At 39.3% G+C, this 18553-nt stretch overlaps 2 protein-coding genes across 4 annotated transcripts in view; one reads left to right on the top strand and one right to left on the bottom strand.

Annotated features, from left to right (window-relative positions):
- Window positions 1-331: 331 nt before the first annotated feature.
- Window positions 332-5493, top strand: LOC132133115 (ubiquinone biosynthesis protein COQ9-B, mitochondrial-like). The gene is made up of 9 exons (XM_059545838.1): window positions 332-486; window positions 1042-1237; window positions 2357-2492; window positions 2574-2716; window positions 4010-4094; window positions 4213-4317; window positions 4401-4556; window positions 4678-4731; window positions 5146-5493. The coding sequence occupies exons 1-9, from the start codon at window positions 429-431 to the stop codon at window positions 5179-5181; spliced, it is 969 nt and encodes a 322-aa protein (XP_059401821.1). The 5' UTR covers window positions 332-428; the 3' UTR covers window positions 5182-5493.
- A 1503-nt stretch (window positions 5494-6996) lies between these two features.
- Window positions 6997-18553, bottom strand: part of LOC132133746 (SH3 and multiple ankyrin repeat domains protein 2-like) — a 77855-nt gene continuing 66298 nt past the window's right edge. The window contains exons 17-23 of one of the 3 annotated variants that reach the window (XM_059546683.1): window positions 18309-18398; window positions 17294-17314; window positions 15687-15746; window positions 15288-15412; window positions 14810-14921; window positions 12167-14519; window positions 6997-10160 (exon numbers count right to left, since the gene is read on the bottom strand). In XM_059546683.1, coding sequence (XP_059402666.1) covers window positions 9623-10160; window positions 12167-14519; window positions 14810-14921; window positions 15288-15412; window positions 15687-15746; window positions 17294-17314; window positions 18309-18398 — 3299 coding nt within the window. In that variant the 3' untranslated portion in view covers window positions 6997-9622. The remainder of the gene's footprint in view (window positions 10161-12166; window positions 14520-14809; window positions 14922-15287; window positions 15413-15686; window positions 15747-17293; window positions 17315-18308; window positions 18399-18553) is intronic. The other 2 variants (XM_059546680.1, XM_059546681.1) reach the window with 2 other exon arrangements.

The raw sequence follows: 18553 nt of genomic DNA, 5'->3' as shown, positions 1-18553 counted from the left end.
GCTAAAAAAAAAATCTAATTTAATACTGTCATAATTCAGCTACCCTGGTCGCCGTTACAGTAACAGCACGTACGGTAGTCATGTGGTACATGTTTCTTTTCTCCGCGCTGATTATAATTTGCCAATCGCCTCCGTTTCTGATTATCTGCCAAGGCGCTTTATGTACTACATTGTCAAAGATTGTTGAGGAGGATATATAATTTATATAAGTTTCTAATGCATTGAAATGACTACATTTAAATTATTGTGCTCTATATTATACAAATGACAAAATTGCGATGAACATAGTGAGATTTTGACCGCGGCTCAACGGCGAATTCGGTTTACTGGGCCACCAAGGACTTTGGCCACCAAGCGCCTCCTAGTAGAGAAGCGATGATTTTCATTGGGTGATAACATTCGCTATGCTACCGCTGTAGTTTCTTGATATGGCGGCGCTGATTAAAGCACTGAGAGCTGGAAGGGTCTTGCGGGGTCTCGGCAGCGGTAAGCGAGGGAACGTGAGAGGGCGTCCGGCGTTAGCATTTCAGTCCACAGTATTTGTTTAAAACGTTGACTAGTCACAGGTCGTATCTTGTAAATAGTTCTGCCTGCTTCCAAATGTAAGTCAGCTGGCCACTAGAAGGTGACCATGAAGGGCAGGACAGCACTTGCAAACAGAAAGTGCATATTACAATCAATAACATTTGAGGATTGTGCGGGGCTCGGCCTGATGGCAAGGAGAAATGGTTGTCTTGAAACGTGCTGGTTGAGTGCAGTTGCTCTATAGAAATTTCAGCTTTATGTTTAAAGCTGATATTCTGTCCATTGCAAAGTAGTGAATAAATGCAAGCTTAATTTTGAATGAACTCTTTGTTTGTGATTGTTTCACTATCACTCCATTGAGTCTGACCCATTATATGAGAAGTAAAACCAAAGGCTCAATGTGCAAAACTTTTTATTGTTGCATTACAATACACAACATTTTTTATTATCTTATTATGGATGGAGCAATTTGTTGCATGGTAATTAATTATATTGACTGTCCCATTACAGTTGCAGTTCAAGGCACACTCAGTCCCCAGTGCAGCAATGTAAGACGGGGATTCCATCGTGCCGGCCTGTTACAACTGACCAATGACTCTAAAAGTCACACATCTGTGCCACCTCCGTCCTACCATGAGGTTCACACATCCGGAGAAAGCTCATCCTCTTCAGCACATGGAGAATCTTCAGAAGATGCCCAGACGAACACCAGGTTAGAGCCCCAGTTCTCTAGACCTAATGAAATGCAGGAGTTAAACGGATAGTTCACCAAAAACTGAAGATTACTCTCTCCTCTGTGTTTCCGCTCCACTTCTCACCGGAGCTTATTCTACTCTTGTGAATGCATGTACTACAGTTAGTGGAAGCAAGAGATCAGTTTGTAAAATTAAAAAAAAAAATTAATATATATATATATATATATATATATATATATATATATACAGTACAGACCAAAAGTTTGGACACACCTTCTCATTCAAAGAGTTTTCTTTATTTTCATGACTATGAAAATTGTAGTCACACTGAAGGCATCAAGGGCTATTTGACCAAGAAGGAGAGTGATGGGGTGCTGCGCCAGATGACCTGGCCTCCACAGTCACCGGACCTGAACCCAATCGAGATGGTTTAGGGGTGAGCTGGACCGCAGACAGAAGGCAAAAGGGCCAACAAGTGCTAAGCATCTCTCGGGGAACTCCTTCATGACTGTTGGAAGACCATTTCAGGTGACTACCTCTTGAAGCTCATCAAGAGAAAGCCAAGAGTGTGCAAAGCAGTAATCAAAGCAAAAGGTGGCTACTTTGAAGAACCTAGAATATGACATATTTTCAGTTGTTTCACACTTTTTTGTTATGTATATAATTCCATATACAATTACACATGTGTTAATTCATAGTTTTGATGCCTTCAGTGTGAATCTACAATTTTCATAGTCATGAAAATAAAGAAAACTCTTTGAATGAGAAGGTGTGTCCAAACTTTTGGTCTGTACTGTATATATATATCTTACACAAATGCATCCCTTAATTTCAGATGGACTTTATTAGCCCACACTGCCTTGTGGAGTACTTTTTATGATGAATGGATGGATGCACTTTTTTGGGCTTCAAAATCTAGACCACCATTCACTGCCATTATAAAGCTTGGGACAGCCAGGGCATTTTTTTTATATAACTCCGATTACATTTTGTCTGAAATAATAAATTCATATACACATAAGATGGCTTGAGAGTGAGTAAGTCATGGGCTAATTTTCATTTTCAGGTGAACCATCCCTTTAAATTCATCAACCTTGCAGTCATTTACTCTAAACTTGTCCGTTTCGTTTGTCAAGTTTTCAAGATCAGAGTGGTGAACATGGTGAAGACTATGAGACAGAAGAACAGCTCCAAGCTCGAATCCTGACCACGGCTCTAGAGTTCGTTCCACAGCACGGCTGGACTGTGGAGGCCATCGCAGCTGGAGCAGAGGTTTGTTTCTTAAAACAGTTATAGAAGTATTAAATGTAAGTATTAGACAATATAACAGTAATAATATGCTCTGTGATTCAGACTTTTGGCCTGTCATCAGCTTCCACTGGGATGTTCAACAATGGAGCTGGAGATTTGGCCCTGCATTTCGTCGAGCAGTGTAATGCTCAACTTGCAGAGACACTCGCAGAGCAAACTAACCAGGTTCAGCTTGGGCAGGCAGAGTGAGTTTAATATTATGAATTATTTAATATGCTAATATACTTGAGAAACAAGTGTGAGCAGTGCACCCATCAGTTTAGAGGCCCTTGGTTTGAATGACTTAAACACATCTGCAGCCGCAGGACATCACTTGTTTCTCAGACTGCGCTGGTGTGATCTTGGTCCACTCTTCTTCCACTCTCTTCCATAGTTTGGAAACTGTGGTGGGTTTCTTAGCCTTAACTTTATCACCAAGGATTTTCCAGAGATTTTAAGTCAGGTTTAAATCAGGACTCTGTGCCGGCAATTTCATGTTCTTGGTATCAAGGAACTGAGTTTTTTGTGATTATGTACACAGCAGTGTGTGTGTAAACATTCTAGTGCACATAGAGGAGTGTGTGTTTGCAGGGACTGAACTGCATGTTGCTGAAGGAGGTTCTGATAAACATTTGCATTCACTCTGTGATGTAACTGTACAAGAGGCCCAACTCCTGCTGCAGAAAACATCCCCCAAACCATGACACTTCCTCCTCCACCATTCACTCACTTCTTTATGCAGTTGGGCTTCAGTCTTTCCCCAGTTTGATGTTGAACATTAGGTTTCCCATCTGACCCAAATAAATTAAACTTGCACTCATCACTGAAGTGAACTTTGGACCAGTTCTTCTGTCCACACAACATGCTTCTCAGCAAAGGTGAGTCTATCCTTTTGACTCTTTCTGCTAATGAGAGGCTTGGATACTGCAGAGTGCGCTTTCAGTCTGACTTCTCATAAACATGACGAGACCGATCCTTTCCCTGTTCAGCACTGAACTGGCAAGCAATTCCAGCTGCAATGTTGAACCAATTCCCCATCGAGAGTCTCCACATTATCCTGTCTTCTTGTGCATTTGTCTAACTTTGTCCAGACCACCTACTGTTGCAGGGTTACATATTATAATATAATATTTTGGATTTGCTTATATATATAATGATGGCTCGTTATGGATTGGATTAATATTATTATCTTTTTTTTAATATAAATTATTAAGTTATATTATTTTAGATTTGTTTATTATTTTGGATATTTTTTATTGTATTTTTTCTTGTGGATTATTTCTGATTATTTTGGATAAATGATAATATCACTGATTTAAAAACTGAGTCCACTTTTTTTGTTGTAATTAACATTAGTGGGATTCGTATTTATTATATTATATTACATTATATTATGTTATATTATTGGACAAATAATGCATTGATATATTGTGGATAAATAATATATTTTGTTGTATTTAAAACCTACATGGATTTATTTTTCTATTTTTATGCATTAGATCAAAGAAAACAGCTGAGTTTCTGAGAGATGCAGTGGAGATGAGACTGCGGATGTTGATTCCTTATATTCACACATGGCCTCAGGTATCCTCTGCCTCATGCAAACTCCGCTCTCAAAACTTCAGATTTTCCATTTTTAATAAGCAATAATTGATAAGAAATGATGGATGCCCTCAGTGCTGTGTCTCTTCTGGCTTTGCAGGCTATGAGCATCCTGCTACTACCCCAAAACATCCCCGACAGCCTGAAACACCTGTCCACGATGGTGGATGACATCTGGTACTATGCAGGCGATCGCTCGAAGGACGTGAGTGGCTTCTTTAATCCCACTTGGTACATTCCTTGCTTTGGTCTGCTCATCCATCTGTATTCCTTCTGCGTGTTTCTCAGGTCAACTGCTACACAAGGCGGGCAGCACTGACAGGGATCTATAACACCACAGAGCTGGTGATGGTGCAGGACTCGTCTCCTGACTTCGAAGAGACATGGGCCTTCCTCGACAATCGCATAAATGATGTAGTTAACATGGCGAACACGGCTAAACGGGTAAAAGCGATTTATATATATATATATATATATATATAATTTTTTATTTTATTTTTTTTGCTCCTTATATATAATAACCAATTTATATTATTACTAATATACTGGATAATGTTTGTTCTAGGTGCAAGCCACAGGAGAATCCGTGGTTCAAGGACTCATGGGAGCCGCAATTACGGTAACCAGGCTAAAATCATAAACTTTTAAATAATACCAAGTCACCTATTATGAATGGACTGTATTTCCGTTATTCTATGAAAAAAGATGTTCACACATATTTTAAGTCTTCATTTGTACTTTTATGTAATTTTAAAATAATTTCTAAATATTAATAATTATTATATATTTGAATAATGATGCTTAATATTTTGATGTTTAATTTTAGTGCTTGCCTGACAAAAGTCTTTGAACGAAACTTTGCTATTTTTAACTTTTTTTAGTAAAGGGAGCATAACACTTTGCAGATCTTTTTTCTATCATTTGATGTTTAATTTTAGAACATTAAAAAAAACCTGAAACCAATGTTAAAATGTTTAAACGTATTATTTGTTCATTTTATTTAATTATAATAGTAAGCTCTCTTCTCACTCAGCTGAAGAACCTAACAGGGATGAACCAGAGACGATGAGTTACTTCTGATGCTCCTGTATTCATTTTGTCACATCTTTTACTCACTGACCCCTTGGCCATGCTTCTAAACTAACTAAATCATTTGAAATGATCACTATGAAAGTGTTTGTGTTGTGATATAGGGTGGATTATAACGCCTTTAGCACTTTTAAATGGGTGAGCTGTGCCATACCTGATTCCTCTGTCTTTTATCTTAACCTGAGCCCAATAAGCTGAATTTGTAAAAAGAAAGAATAAAAATGTAAATTGTATTTAAGAGTCCTATGTTCATACGGTTTGTATCAGAAGAAATAAAGGGTAGCCTATTTAATGAAGTGTCTAAGTCTGTTATTTTTTGTTGTTGTTGTTGCAGAGTGAACTCTTCCAAAATATTATACATTTCTCATATTAATTAATATTACAGTTTACAGTAGTACCCATAACTTAGTGAACATGATATTTTGAAATAATACCGTAATGACCTAATTAGTGAAAGGTTTTAACAATGCATTTTGTTACAAGTCCTCAAAAAGACCCTCAAACTATGACTTTGAATCTATCTTGACACAGGAAGACTTTCTCAAGTTTTCCGAGGACCTTTATTTTTAACCGGAAATGGTTCTACAGTGAACAGGCACAGGCAGGGTGTCAACGGTTTGTTATTGTGCCGAAGAAGCGCTCGATGCCGGAGCGGATGAACAGCGGAACGCACATAAAGTTTTTATTTATTTATTAACGTCTTAATCTTGAGCCTAACTTCGCTATGCCGTATGCCAACCAGCCCACAGTGAAAATCACGGAGCTGACGGACGAGAATGTAAAGTTTGTGAACAAGAACACGGATCTCACGTGAGTGGTGCGAGTCCCAGAGTCAAAACAATCAGTTAGCGTTTAATTAAAGCAAGTGTGTTAATTCCATGTGACATCAGAGGGTCAGTTAGATTTTTTTGAAGCATCGAAAATACATTTTGGTCCAAAAATAGCAAAAACTACAACTTAATTCAGCATCGTCTTCTCTTTTGTGTCTGTTGTGAGAGAGTTCAAAACAAAGCAGTTTGTCATATCCGGTCCACGAACGAATCATTTTATGTAACCGGATCTTTTTGAACCAGTTCACCAAATCGAACTGAATCGTTTTAAACGGTTCGCGTCTCCAATAAGCATTAATCCACAAATGACTTCAGCTGTTAACTTTTTTAATGTGGCTGACACTCCCTCTGAGTTCAAACAAACCAATATCCCGGAGAGATTCCCTGTCTTCCTGTCCTGTCTACCCCCTTGTCAAATTGTATGTATGTATGGACAGGTTGATGGCTAATTTCGCTGGTACTTGTGAATAGTGACAATAAAGGGCCACTACTACTGATTAATGTACTCAAACAGTACACTGACTGAACTGCTGTTAAGAGAGAACTGAAGATGAACAACGAGCCGAGCCAGATAACGAACAATAGACTTAACTCGTTCAAATTTTTTTTTCACACTTTCAGGAAAATATATATTTTTTCAGCTGTTATGTTTTCGCATGAAACTGTATTATGGTGGAGAATTATACGAATAATAAACATAAAAAACTTTTTTTTTCATTACACACAATGTGGAAAGAAAAAAAAAAAGAAAAAAAACTTGAACACCAGAGGGCAGGGTTTGAATGGAAAAAAAGTGCATGTATGGTCAATGAAAGACCATTGAACAGCATGCTCATAATGGCAACGTTTTATTTCAAGCCAAACAATCCCTGAATGGATGTAACAAGTTTACAGAAAACCGCCCCGAGACAAACTATGTAAACAAAACACATGGAAGGAACAAGAGCTACGCGAGTTCGACAACAGATTGTGAAATCATGTTTATTCGTCCCGTGAGTTTCGGTTGTTTCAAATACAGTATCGAGGGATTTGGAGGAAAGTGCAGTCACAAAAAACTTCTCTTTGATTTTAATAATAAATTCTAGTTAAGCACAAAATTACAGCAACATAGATCAAGTGAATGCATTCCTCACAAGAAGTGTGTGAGAGACAACTATGAAGAAGAAACAGAACTCGTAGTCCAGCTCTAATTAGTCCGGACCTTCTGGAAACTTCTGCGTGTCTTCATATAAAATTGGTTTTCAAAATCTAATTCTGCATACACAACGATTCAGTGCTGCCTATGTCATTTGCCAGAAATACAAGGTATCAGTTTGCAGTTATCGTATGGTGTAAAAGTGCGGTCACACGGTTATTGACATGACTGCATTTCTCCCGCGAAATTTCCCAGAGCAACAGTAGCTAAATGTGACCGCGTCATAAGTGACCTATAATATGTGCTCGTTTTGTTTTTCCAAGTATAGACACCAGACAAATCTACATTTTAACTTCTTTCTTTAATTACATAATCTAAAAGAAGCAGGTGACAGCCATTATCTCATTATTTTTCATATCTTCTAATTCACTGAGACCTATGTATATGTAAATTTCATAATATTATATATTGTACTGTGGAATACTGGCAAAGAAAGACCAAACAGTGTTCTTTAAATGTGTGTATTGCTTCTTAACTGATACCACATAGATTTTTGGCACACCACATATCAGAGTTAAATGTCATAAAAATTTCATAAATATTTCTATAAATCTTTAAAATACTGTGCTGTTTCCTAAAATAAGATATATAGAGATGATTACTCTAACTCCTCTAAGGTCGAGAGATAAGCAAACATATATATAATTTATTTCTGAATCTCTTCACTGCATACTTTAAACGGCCATAACTTCATTTCATTCACAGCCATTCTCTATTTCATTTATCACCTTTCCCTCAGTTCTGACGTTACCCACAGTGCTTTGAATTTAATACTGTAGGTGAAATGTAAAATGCTGGCTGTTGCTTAGTGTCTGTGATGTTTTAATCACAAATATGAACATTATATCAAGTCCGATTTCATACCTGTGGGATTTTATCACATAGTATGATGATAAATCTCTGTAAAATGAATCTAACAATGAGAAATCACAAGTATACTTAAGATGACCTAGATATGTTTTGGGGTGTCAAACTGTAACAAGGATAGGCACACATTGCAGTTACATGTTTAAATGAATAACATTGTAAGACAGCAAAATAATAATTTCTTACAATTGTTGAGCAAAGCAAAAGTATTGCAAGACATAAAATAAGGACAAGTAAAAGAGCTTAGATTTTTGATTAAATGGGTAAATTAAAGTTTACACTTTGTGATCTTGCTTAAAAAATTGTTGTAGACAGTTGCAGGTAAAATAAATATTCAAAATAAATACTCAACAATTTACAAATATGAAGTCTGGTATTAGTTACAATTGACGACATTGATATGTATAGATTAAGGAGGTTTTCTGTAGTTTTCTGGACGTTCCTTTTTACCACCCAACAATAAAATGATTTAGCGAATTATAGTTACAAAAAATAAATACAGTGCATAAAAATACATTTTTAAATTAAGAATTAATCACATATTTAAAGCAAAAGACACACATACTGGCCCTTTCAGAGTGATTGTGTCAGGCAGAATTGTCAGTTTCTACTTCAATTATTTTCCATTCACCCATGAAACTAAACCTCAAAATTTCAGATCTTATGTGTTCCTCTGAAGACCCAATTTTCCAAATAAAACCTGCTGGAAATTATTACTGACTATCAACGCTGAGCAACAGCGCAAAACTAGTGTTGACTAAAGGTCCAAATAAAATGTTGGTGGGAATGCTGCAGACCTCCTTACCATATGGAAGACACCTAATAGTAAACCACAATTCAAAGAGACCCAAGAGAATTGTTGATCATTCAGACAAACATCCAATGTTAGCGTATTACGAGACTTGAAGATTTAAAATGTTGGAGAGACCTGTTGCTTGCTACGGTTATATTTGTTCGCATGTAGGGATATTTGTTTTCAAGTGACCACGGCCCTTCTAGGACTGTCAGGGAATGAACTGAGGGACACCTAAATGCCGCTGATCACATCTCCGAGATTCATTTACCTCTTGTTCGAAGGTGTTGAAAAAAAAAAAAAAAAGGATATTTTATAGGCAGCTGATACATAGACAAAGGTTCCCTTTTTTCCTGAAGAAATATTCTCTGTAGAATTGTCTTAGCAAAGATAGAAAATGGATCCCCAGCTCTGCTGGTTTCAGTGCATTCAAAGGAGGCCAAAGTCCTTAAAAGCCAAAGGATAGTCAGCTCATGTTTGTAGTTTCCATACAGTGTGTTGGCTTCAATGTCCTCTCTGGTGCTGGAGTTCTTGGAACAGAAACACAGGTAACCGCTTGTGCTTGCGTGGATATTTTGAATGCTTGAGTTTCTTCAGGATGTGAGAGTTCCTAAAATCCACCGAAAGCATGATAGGACAACAAAGTGTTCAAATTAGTGAACTGAAATAAGGGAAGAGGGACAAAGAAGCTTATGAACAAGATGCGCAGAGTCCTGGTGAGGACGTCTGCCCAGTCTCATCTGTCCAAGAGGACTTTCAGCGCTCGCTCTATGTTCATTCTGTGACCCACACGAGTCACGCCCAAGTCGATCAGATCCTCCTTTTGCAGGTTGGGCAAGTGGCTGCCCTCAATATCATTGTCCATAAAGGCATCCCTGTGCTCTCCCAGGTTTAGGCTCTCAAGCCAGTCGGCCACGTCCTGTTTGCTCCACATGAGGATGGGTTTGGTGGCAAAGGGCTTGTTCGATGCAGCCTGGATAAGGGTGAGCGGGGAAGGGGAGCGGCTACGCCCCGTGCCCAGGCTGAGGGGTGGTGTGGGCAGACCAAATACGTCCGTCATGGTGGGGGAAGTGACTGAGGTCGGGAGGGAAGAGGCACAGCTAAGGCCAGAGTCCGGCGGGGACATGATAGGGCTCGGGGTGTGGTGGTGGGGAGGCAGGCTCTCGGCCTGAGGGCACGGTGATGGGGCAGGCACGTTGGGGCCAGGCTGGGCAGTGAAGGTAACGGTGGTGTTCTGCTGTGTACCTGAGATGAGGGATACACCATCCTGATTTCTGCAAAGACAGAAGGATGAAAGTGAGGAATATGTATTAAGTTGGAAAACATATGAGACTCAAGAGATAATGTAAAACTACATTCCTGCATTAGATACTAGGGTGTTATAAGGGGTTTGCAGAGCATTGCTATGTGGTTACTAGGGTGTTTTGGGTGCTTACTGGTCCAAGTTAAAGTCTGCATGATATGACTGCAGGTCCTTCATTCTTGTTTTGTCTGTTTCATTGTCCACCAGGTGACAATCACAAGTCCAGTGTTCTCCTCAACAAACTGCATTATATAACTAGAGTAATACTTCTAAGTAATAAAGCCTGAGAAAAAAACTGCATAATTCATAATTACTGAACAAAATTTTACTCTGTAACGTCTAAAAACATTTTTTTTTTTAAATCTATGCTGTCCTGTTTTTCAAAATCCTATAGCTCAAGTGGGACTTAATCAATTTAATTCAATTGTTGACCTCCTCTGGAAAGCTGCCTATAAGGATGGGAGAGTTAAGACCAGAGAATTAGAAAGAGATCCTAACACAAGACATACCTGTACAGCTCTTTATGGGCGAATCTCTCAAACCATGTCTCATGATATAGTACCTGTAGTAGTTAATTTTATTTATGCTGTTTTTTTGTCCCAACAGACTTAATTTTATTACAGTAAAGAGAAAACAGAATTAGACTAAAATGTGATTATCATTAAAATAATGCCCCAATAGAAAAAAATCCTAAAAGTCCTAAAGACAGCATCATTTTCTTTATGCAAATTATTATTCGTATTATTATTATATTAGGGTAAAATATGACTGACATTTCTTTTTGAGATTCACCCTCACAGTTTCTATTTATGTAAAGATCAAAGAGTATTGAAAGTATGAGTGTACTGTAGGTGGTTTAGCTTTAAGGAGGCTGTGAATGTGAGGTGCTTTAGCAATGCAATGTCCTTGCCCCGGGTTTCTCTTTATACCCAAGCTGTATTGGCCTACATTTGTTGAAGTAAACTTTTACATTTGCATCTGATTTAGTACAGCAAATAAAACCAATAATGGACTCCTGTAAATTGATACAAAAACATCAATAATAACATAACACATAATTTACACTCCCAGCCATGGTTTTAAGATTAAGAAGACCTCAGTTCATTGATTTAAATAAGAAACATGGTAACCTTACACACTAAAAAATATATTTCCATTCATAGTAAAAAGAAAATACATCTTTACTCAGTGTAAGTTAAACAGCGCTCTGCCTGGGAAACACGTGCATTTTAGGGTCAGTTCTGTGGTCTGTAAATAACAACATCATTTAATAATGAATGAGACTTGGGCTCCATGTAGATGACAAACCATTGCCTGTGCAATTTTGCAGCCATTGGTATAGACAACCCAAAATAAATGACACATAAACCTAATGAGCTTTCTCTGTAGGAATCATCAGTGGGGGGTGACAAGAGTTATTGATTGAAAATACTATTTCTACAATAATAAATTCTTGGTATTGGAAAAAAATTTTAAAAATAAAAGGCAAATTTACACAAAACTTTAGAACATATATGTTTAATAATGCATTGTGCTGTTGTTCTGTATTAAAATCAGTTTTAAGTCATAAAAAAGCTGCTGATGTTGGCAGTATAGCAGCTCAATAGGTTTTCTGTATATTGGAACTCTTTATAACCTTAAATGTTTTAGTCAAAATGAAATATAAAAGTCATTTTTAGATATTGCTTAAGAGAATATAGGGATGTCTTGTGGGAGCAGTTTGGGTGATGTGACAACAAAGCAACAAATGAACCATGTTGTAACAACACGTGCGCACACACACACACACACACACACACCTCCCCCCTCTGTGGTACGGTCTGTGTTCATCATCACACTGACGTTGCTCAGCTTGTCCTCAAGGCTGTGTTCTCATTATTGGGTTGCTAGGCAACTCTTTCGTTCTCCAGCAGAGCACACACACTAATCTGAGAGCCTAAATGTAAGCCTGTGATCCAGGAAGGAAAGAGGGCATACCTCATTCCGAAGTGAGTCCTGGATCCTGTCGGAGAGTCTAATGCTTCCCCTGGCTTTGGTGCTTTTTCCTTGTTAACATGCTGCAGAACTGAATTGGCTTCAGGGCCATGGGGTCCTTTCATCTCCGGAAGGTCCCCCCACAGCTTTGAGGTTCGTTGCGTTGGTGTTTTCAAGGGTTCTGGTGGAATTGATCCAGGGGGCGGAGGTGGGAAAGAGGAGGGCATTCTGAAAGAGCTCAAGTTCTCCTCAGGCAAAGCGTCCTTGTAAAGTGCATTGCTCTTGATGGCAGGTTTGGGTTTTGGTTTTGACAGGATTTGAGACCTGTCCACCAGAAAGGCTTGTCCATCTGCATAGACAGTGCATGTGTCCATAGTCTCGCCTCCTTCAGAAGACAAGGTTGAGATACTGGACACAGTAGAGATGGTGCTGGTGGTCTCCAGTTGGGGGTCACCGCTGCTCCGGCTGTCTACCTCAATGCCAGAGTCAGTGATTTGTTCATAGGGCTCTAGTGGCCCTGGAGGGAAGCTAGGAGGTGTGCAGTTTGTGAGGACAGTTGGTCTTTTGATTTCGGAATTCCCACCACCTAACAGGGCATAGTAGGGAGCAAGAGAAGGTCCTTTTGTACCATTCGTTTTCTGTTTGAGCAGTTCAGCTAGAGTCCCTGCCTGGTCTTCAGGAATGTCAAAACTGTTGGCAAACTCCAGTGGGGGTGGTAGGGGTTCAGCAAAAACAAACTCTTCATCGATGTCGACAGAGGCCAAGGGCGGTGGAGGGATGCCGAAGGGCAGCTTGACAGGCTCATCCACTGAGCTAACAGTTATGATGGTCTTGCCATGTGGAGCAGCTGATAGCGCCTTGGGAGCTGGGGGGTTGGTGGGAGCTGGCTGGTTGGGGTCGCGAAGCTCCCCAGGGGTGCTGTCGGGACTCACTGCCTCGTTCCTGTCGCCCTCAGACAAGCTGTTATCCTCCGATTTTGCCCCATCTGTGGTGTGTACCATCAGCAGACCAGCTGACTTCTGTTGAGAAGTGTCCACAATGTCAATCAGCATGTTCTTCTTCTCCTCAGGCTTCTTCTCAGGCTTGCCCAGATCGAGCTGGTACTTGGATTCGGTCTCATATTTGGACTCTGTCATCTGCCTCCTCAGGCCCCCACGTGGACGGCCCATGGTAGCAGTACTTGAGAAGCCAACTTCCACATTTGTTCTAAGCTTTGTGTCGATAAAAAGAGGTTTATTGAGATCAAGTTTGGATGGGTCACTCTTTAGCGGAAGAGGCTGTGATTGGTCCCTCATGGCTCTGTCTCTGGCAGCTAATGCTAAAGCTAATGGTGAATTGGGGTCTAGTGGCTTGCCTGTTACTGGATGAACATAATTCCCACTTCCTGAGCTGTAGGTCTTATGAGCAGGCAGACTGATTGGGCTGTGTCCTGTACGGGTGTTCAAAAGTTCCCTTACCATGGTGGGCTCTGGGCTGTTGAAGTCCGTCACATTGCCACCACCTCTAGGGATGCTAAGTAGTGATGAGGGAGGTGCCATAAGCCTACGTAGCCGTTCATCGCTGCTAAACATGCCCTCATCAATAGACTTGGAGTGTCGGAGACGTGGAGCTGGGGTAGGCACCATGTCCTCATCACCTGCATCTGTGGACTTAAAAGATGGGGAGTTGCGATGAGCATCAAGCCTTTTCTCCCTGTCTCTAACTGCACCGGAAATGGCAGCTGCAAAGGGACTGCCTGAATTTAAGCCATCTTCAGGACGAAGTTGTCCTGGGTGATCGGGTGTGGTCGTCTCAATTTCCATGCTGCTCCCTTGACTGCTCTTACCGCTGCTGCTGGTGGAGGGCTCTTTGATTATTATGGTCGGAATTGGGATGGAGCAGGTTTTCTCAGGACTGTCTTCTACGTTGGACTGCTTGACAAGCATTCCCTTCCTTCTGGCAGGCTTGTTGGGCACAAACAGTCCAGCTTGACCCCTCTTGCCCACATCGGAGTAAGGGTTCTCCGGAATTTGGGCACGGCGCATATGAAGACTCTGTTGGGCCGTTGGGCTGTGATTGTACCCCTCGGAATCGTACTGCTCTGGACTGTCTCTGTAATACATGCCCTGATCTCTCCAGCCAGCACCTTCACCTCTGTCTGGGGCTGTGCTGTTTACATTAGGGCTCTGTGAAGTAAAGCCTGGTCTGATGGTGCCATATCCTCGACCAGCTGGGACAGGAGCATTATTTTGAGGTGGAGATGGAGGGGAGATGGCTGGTGGGGGTGGAATATCCTCTGATGTATCAGGCATTGAAAGGCTTCTTGTAAATTTCAACATTGGAGGAGTTAGGAACTGCTTCTCTTCTTCGGTTACTCCTGTAAAGGAATGAAGGAAGAAAAATCAACAAATCAACAAGCTTGGGGGTGCAATCAATATGCAGAAACAATAAATGTGACGCCACAAAGCAACTGATACATCTTGAAACTACGTCACATCAGTGAAAATCCTCCAGCAAGAGTGGGCTGTCCACTGAGTGTAAGTAAACCAAATATTTGTATAATTTTACAAAGAGCTGAAAGACTTTTGTGTGCAATTTATCAAGAACAAAAAAAGGACTGTGTAAAAATGTACTAAAGCAACAAAACAAAATGAAACAACCACACACCTATAGACGTTTGCCGTCGTATGGTTCCTTTTAGTACACCCAGGAAGGGGCCTCTAGGACTCCCTGGCTGTTGTGGCGAGCCTACTACTGTATCCTGATTATTGCAGAGAGACTGCAAAAGACAGAATAAGGCTGACATGATAATAAGTACAAGCAGGATACTTTAGCACTTTATATACTTTTGCACTTTAGAATACTGCAGCACTTTAGCAGAGCGTCCATTCAAACTAGGCTTAACATAATATGTTGAAATTATTTCATAAACAAGCTTAAGATGAAGAAATAAAAATAATCTCAAGCATTGAAGCATACTCACAAGCCTGTGCATAACTACACTCTAAGCATTAAATACCAATATATCATGCAATGGTTTTACCAGATTTGTGAAAAGCCATAATTGCATTTAGGCTACAATACAATTCTCAACAATGCCACGGGAGACCAAAACTCTAGAGGACATTTGACATGGTATGCTTACATTCATTTCAGGGCTAACAGCAAAACACTTGCTAGTCGGACGTGGTTTGACTGCTGCCACCCTCACATCTGCATTTGAGTTGTCCCACACGGGTTTCTGGGGTGGCACAACCTCATCCACTTTATCTGTAAGACAACAGCATCTCAAATTAGAAAGCAGGGAGTCTCATTTAAAATAAGCTCAGTATCAAATATTGCAAATTTCCTCTTAACAGGATCCTCAGAACAAGGATCCAAACCGAGCAAGAGAGGCAACAGAAATAGGTACAATGACAATGGTCAAGGTCAAAGCCGTGCAAGCGCTTCCTGGTTCCGTTGTAGAAATCTTAGCACTTCTTTCAACGGCCACTGCGCAACATGCTAGCATTTTTTAGACAGCTCCCATGCATGGGATGATTACTTAGTGTGACTTGAAATACAATCCTCTTCTTCAGACCCTCATTATCTGAAAGCTGATCATCTATACAGAAATGGAGGAAAGGGAAATTCAGAGTCTGATTTCCTGGCATAAAAGTCATCAAGACTGAATCTGGTAAGTTACACACACAACAAAACCCCCTATACATCTGCCATTAAAATGTGTTTCATATCTGGATATACTTTAACTGGACTTAATTTATACTTTATACTGTTCTCTGCAAATACACTTTACTTAATTTCGAAACGTTTCCACAATAAAAATGTTTAATATGGTGTAAAGGAGAAACAAATTTAATACTCACTAAAATGAGTGACCAGAGTGCACAATCATAGTATTTATTGTGTTGGATAATGATTGTAGTACAGTAAAATAAATAAAATGTGCATTATCGTTTACACCTATTGAAAGTGGTCAGAATTTGTTCTGATCACAATACACCTTGGATGCTATTTATGTGGTCAAGTACTGATCTGGAAACACATGTCAATGTCAGGACTAAAGGGGGCCACAGTTAAACCTCTTCACTCAGCATTAAATGGATATATACACTCAGGCTTTAAATATAAAATCCCATCATACCCATGAGGCAAAACTGAATTTAAAAAGAAATAAACACTGCCAAAATTGGCCATTCAGGAGTCTAGTTCATATTCTTAACTGAAAGTCTAATAAAAAACTAAGACTTCGGGAGTGCATTTATTTTGCATATGCATCAATAAGGGGCTCCTATATAATACCTAAATATGGATTTAAAATTACTCTCTTTAATGAACAGTATGTACAAAGCTGTTTTAAGGACACAGCAGGAGTGCTTTGCAGCCAGCCACATTATGTAAACATAAAACTAATGCTTACAATGGTTTAGAAAATAGCTCCTTCAAGAAGACAATGGAGTTCATTCAGCAGTCTAAAGACATTTCATATCTGTGCATCAGTCACACATCATCATATTCTTGGTCAGTGCTAACAGTGGCGATAGCTTTACACTGAAAATATGGCATTACATTTTGCAGGTGGAATGTTTCTATATTAAACATATGCAGCATTATTTCCATGGCAACGTCTTGTTTTAGAGTGATTCAAAGCTGGAGTGGTCCCTCGTATGATAATAGTTAAAACATAGTTCTTTAAAGGGAGAAATTATCATAAAATCTCCAGCTTTAGGATTTTATCTTTTCTGTGAGGAGTGAAATGGAGTCAGGATCTACTATATCAGTAAGAACATGGCCTTGTCTCTAAAGCCAGGATTTCAGCATGGGAAATTCAAGGCTCTTGTTTTCTCAAGCATATCCTTTTTATAATACAGGGCAGGTTGTTGAATAATATATTCTTACATTGCACTTTTGAAAATCTTTGGGGTCAATAAGTGAAGCTAAAGGCTTCTGGAGCATTTTGCAGTGTAAACACACTGTTTTCACAATAAGCAGTCTTCCACTTTAACTGGTAAATTTTGATTATAGGAGAGAATACAAATTATTTGCACATATACTGAATCATATAAAAAAAGTTCAATTGTGTGAGACAAATAATCACTACTGTTGCTAAGCTGAGGTGACAAATTTAAAGAATGCTTAGGGAAAACTCACCCTTCTTTTTCCTCAAAGTGGCTTTAACATAAAAGAACAATTCAGCTTTATTCAAGTATTTAAAAAATCAGAGATAATTTCCAGAAAACATGACGAGGAGAACCAACGTTTGGAATACACTGTATTCCTCCAGATGGCATTGACCTGTGCATAATGTAATGCCATTTTAGACAAAAAGCAACAACAAATCCATGCAGTTAACTTTCCAACACTACACAAGACAAGTAGGTTAGTTTCCAATATAACAAAGTGTCAAAAAAGACAATTAATTTCTTATTACACAATCTAAACAAATTTTAATACTGCTTACCCTTTGTGCCACTGTTTAATTAGTAATAATTAAATCAGCATGACCCATCAAACCCTAGATTTAGCTGTGGTCACCAGAATAAATCCTTCAAGGATTCGCTCAGGTGAAATGTGTCATGCTTTGAGACTGAATGTGAATGTAGTACTTTTGTTTTCCTTAGCGGGAACTACACGAAAACTGAGACACAATGTCCCATCTAATCACAAATCCCCATCTAAAATATATACAACAAAGTTACATGCATGCCAGGGGAAGCACAACATTACAATTTATACATACAATTTGTAAAAATTGTGTAAATGTATATATCGTACCTTTATCCACTTTTAGGTCAGCATGCAGCAAAACAAAACAACATCATCAAAGTTCATTTCATACTGAACGGTCGCTGTAGAATAACAACAAAAAGTGTCACAGGTTAAACACACATTTGTAGGGACCGTACACCGGACATGATTTCGCATTTAGAAATAACTAGACACAACTGAACGCAATGGATTATTATTAATTTTTTTTAAAATCTTAGTTATATAAAGTTATATAAAAAAATGCAGGTCTCAAGGTGTGAGACACCAAAAACAAAATGCAATGCAATACCTGCCAAAACAAAATGCAAGAACACAACCTGTGTGAATGGTACTTTAGCTTGTAAAAATGTATTAAGTGACACCAGACACTGGATGAGATGCTTCTGCTTGGCATGACTGGACTTACCTAGGTCTTCTAACTCTGAGGTCATAGATTTTGAACGCATGGACAAGGCTGTGGAGGGAGCCCTCCTAGGTGGCAGTGGCGCTATAGCAACAAACCAAAAACATACAGCGGGTACAGTAGATGCTTAGCCATAGGCTGTAGCATCCCCATGGGGAGGCATTGTATACACAATTAACTTATGCCAAAGTTTGTGGATTCTCATTTTAAATAATAAATGAGAGAGAAGAACTTAAAAA

The sequence above is a fragment of the Carassius carassius genome, chromosome 50 (assembly GCF_963082965.1).
Source record: "Carassius carassius chromosome 50, fCarCar2.1, whole genome shotgun sequence".
Classification (NCBI taxonomy): Eukaryota; Metazoa; Chordata; class Actinopteri; order Cypriniformes; family Cyprinidae; genus Carassius; species Carassius carassius.
Note: the sequence above shows the minus strand (reverse complement) of the source record. Positions and strands in the feature narration are given on the sequence as shown.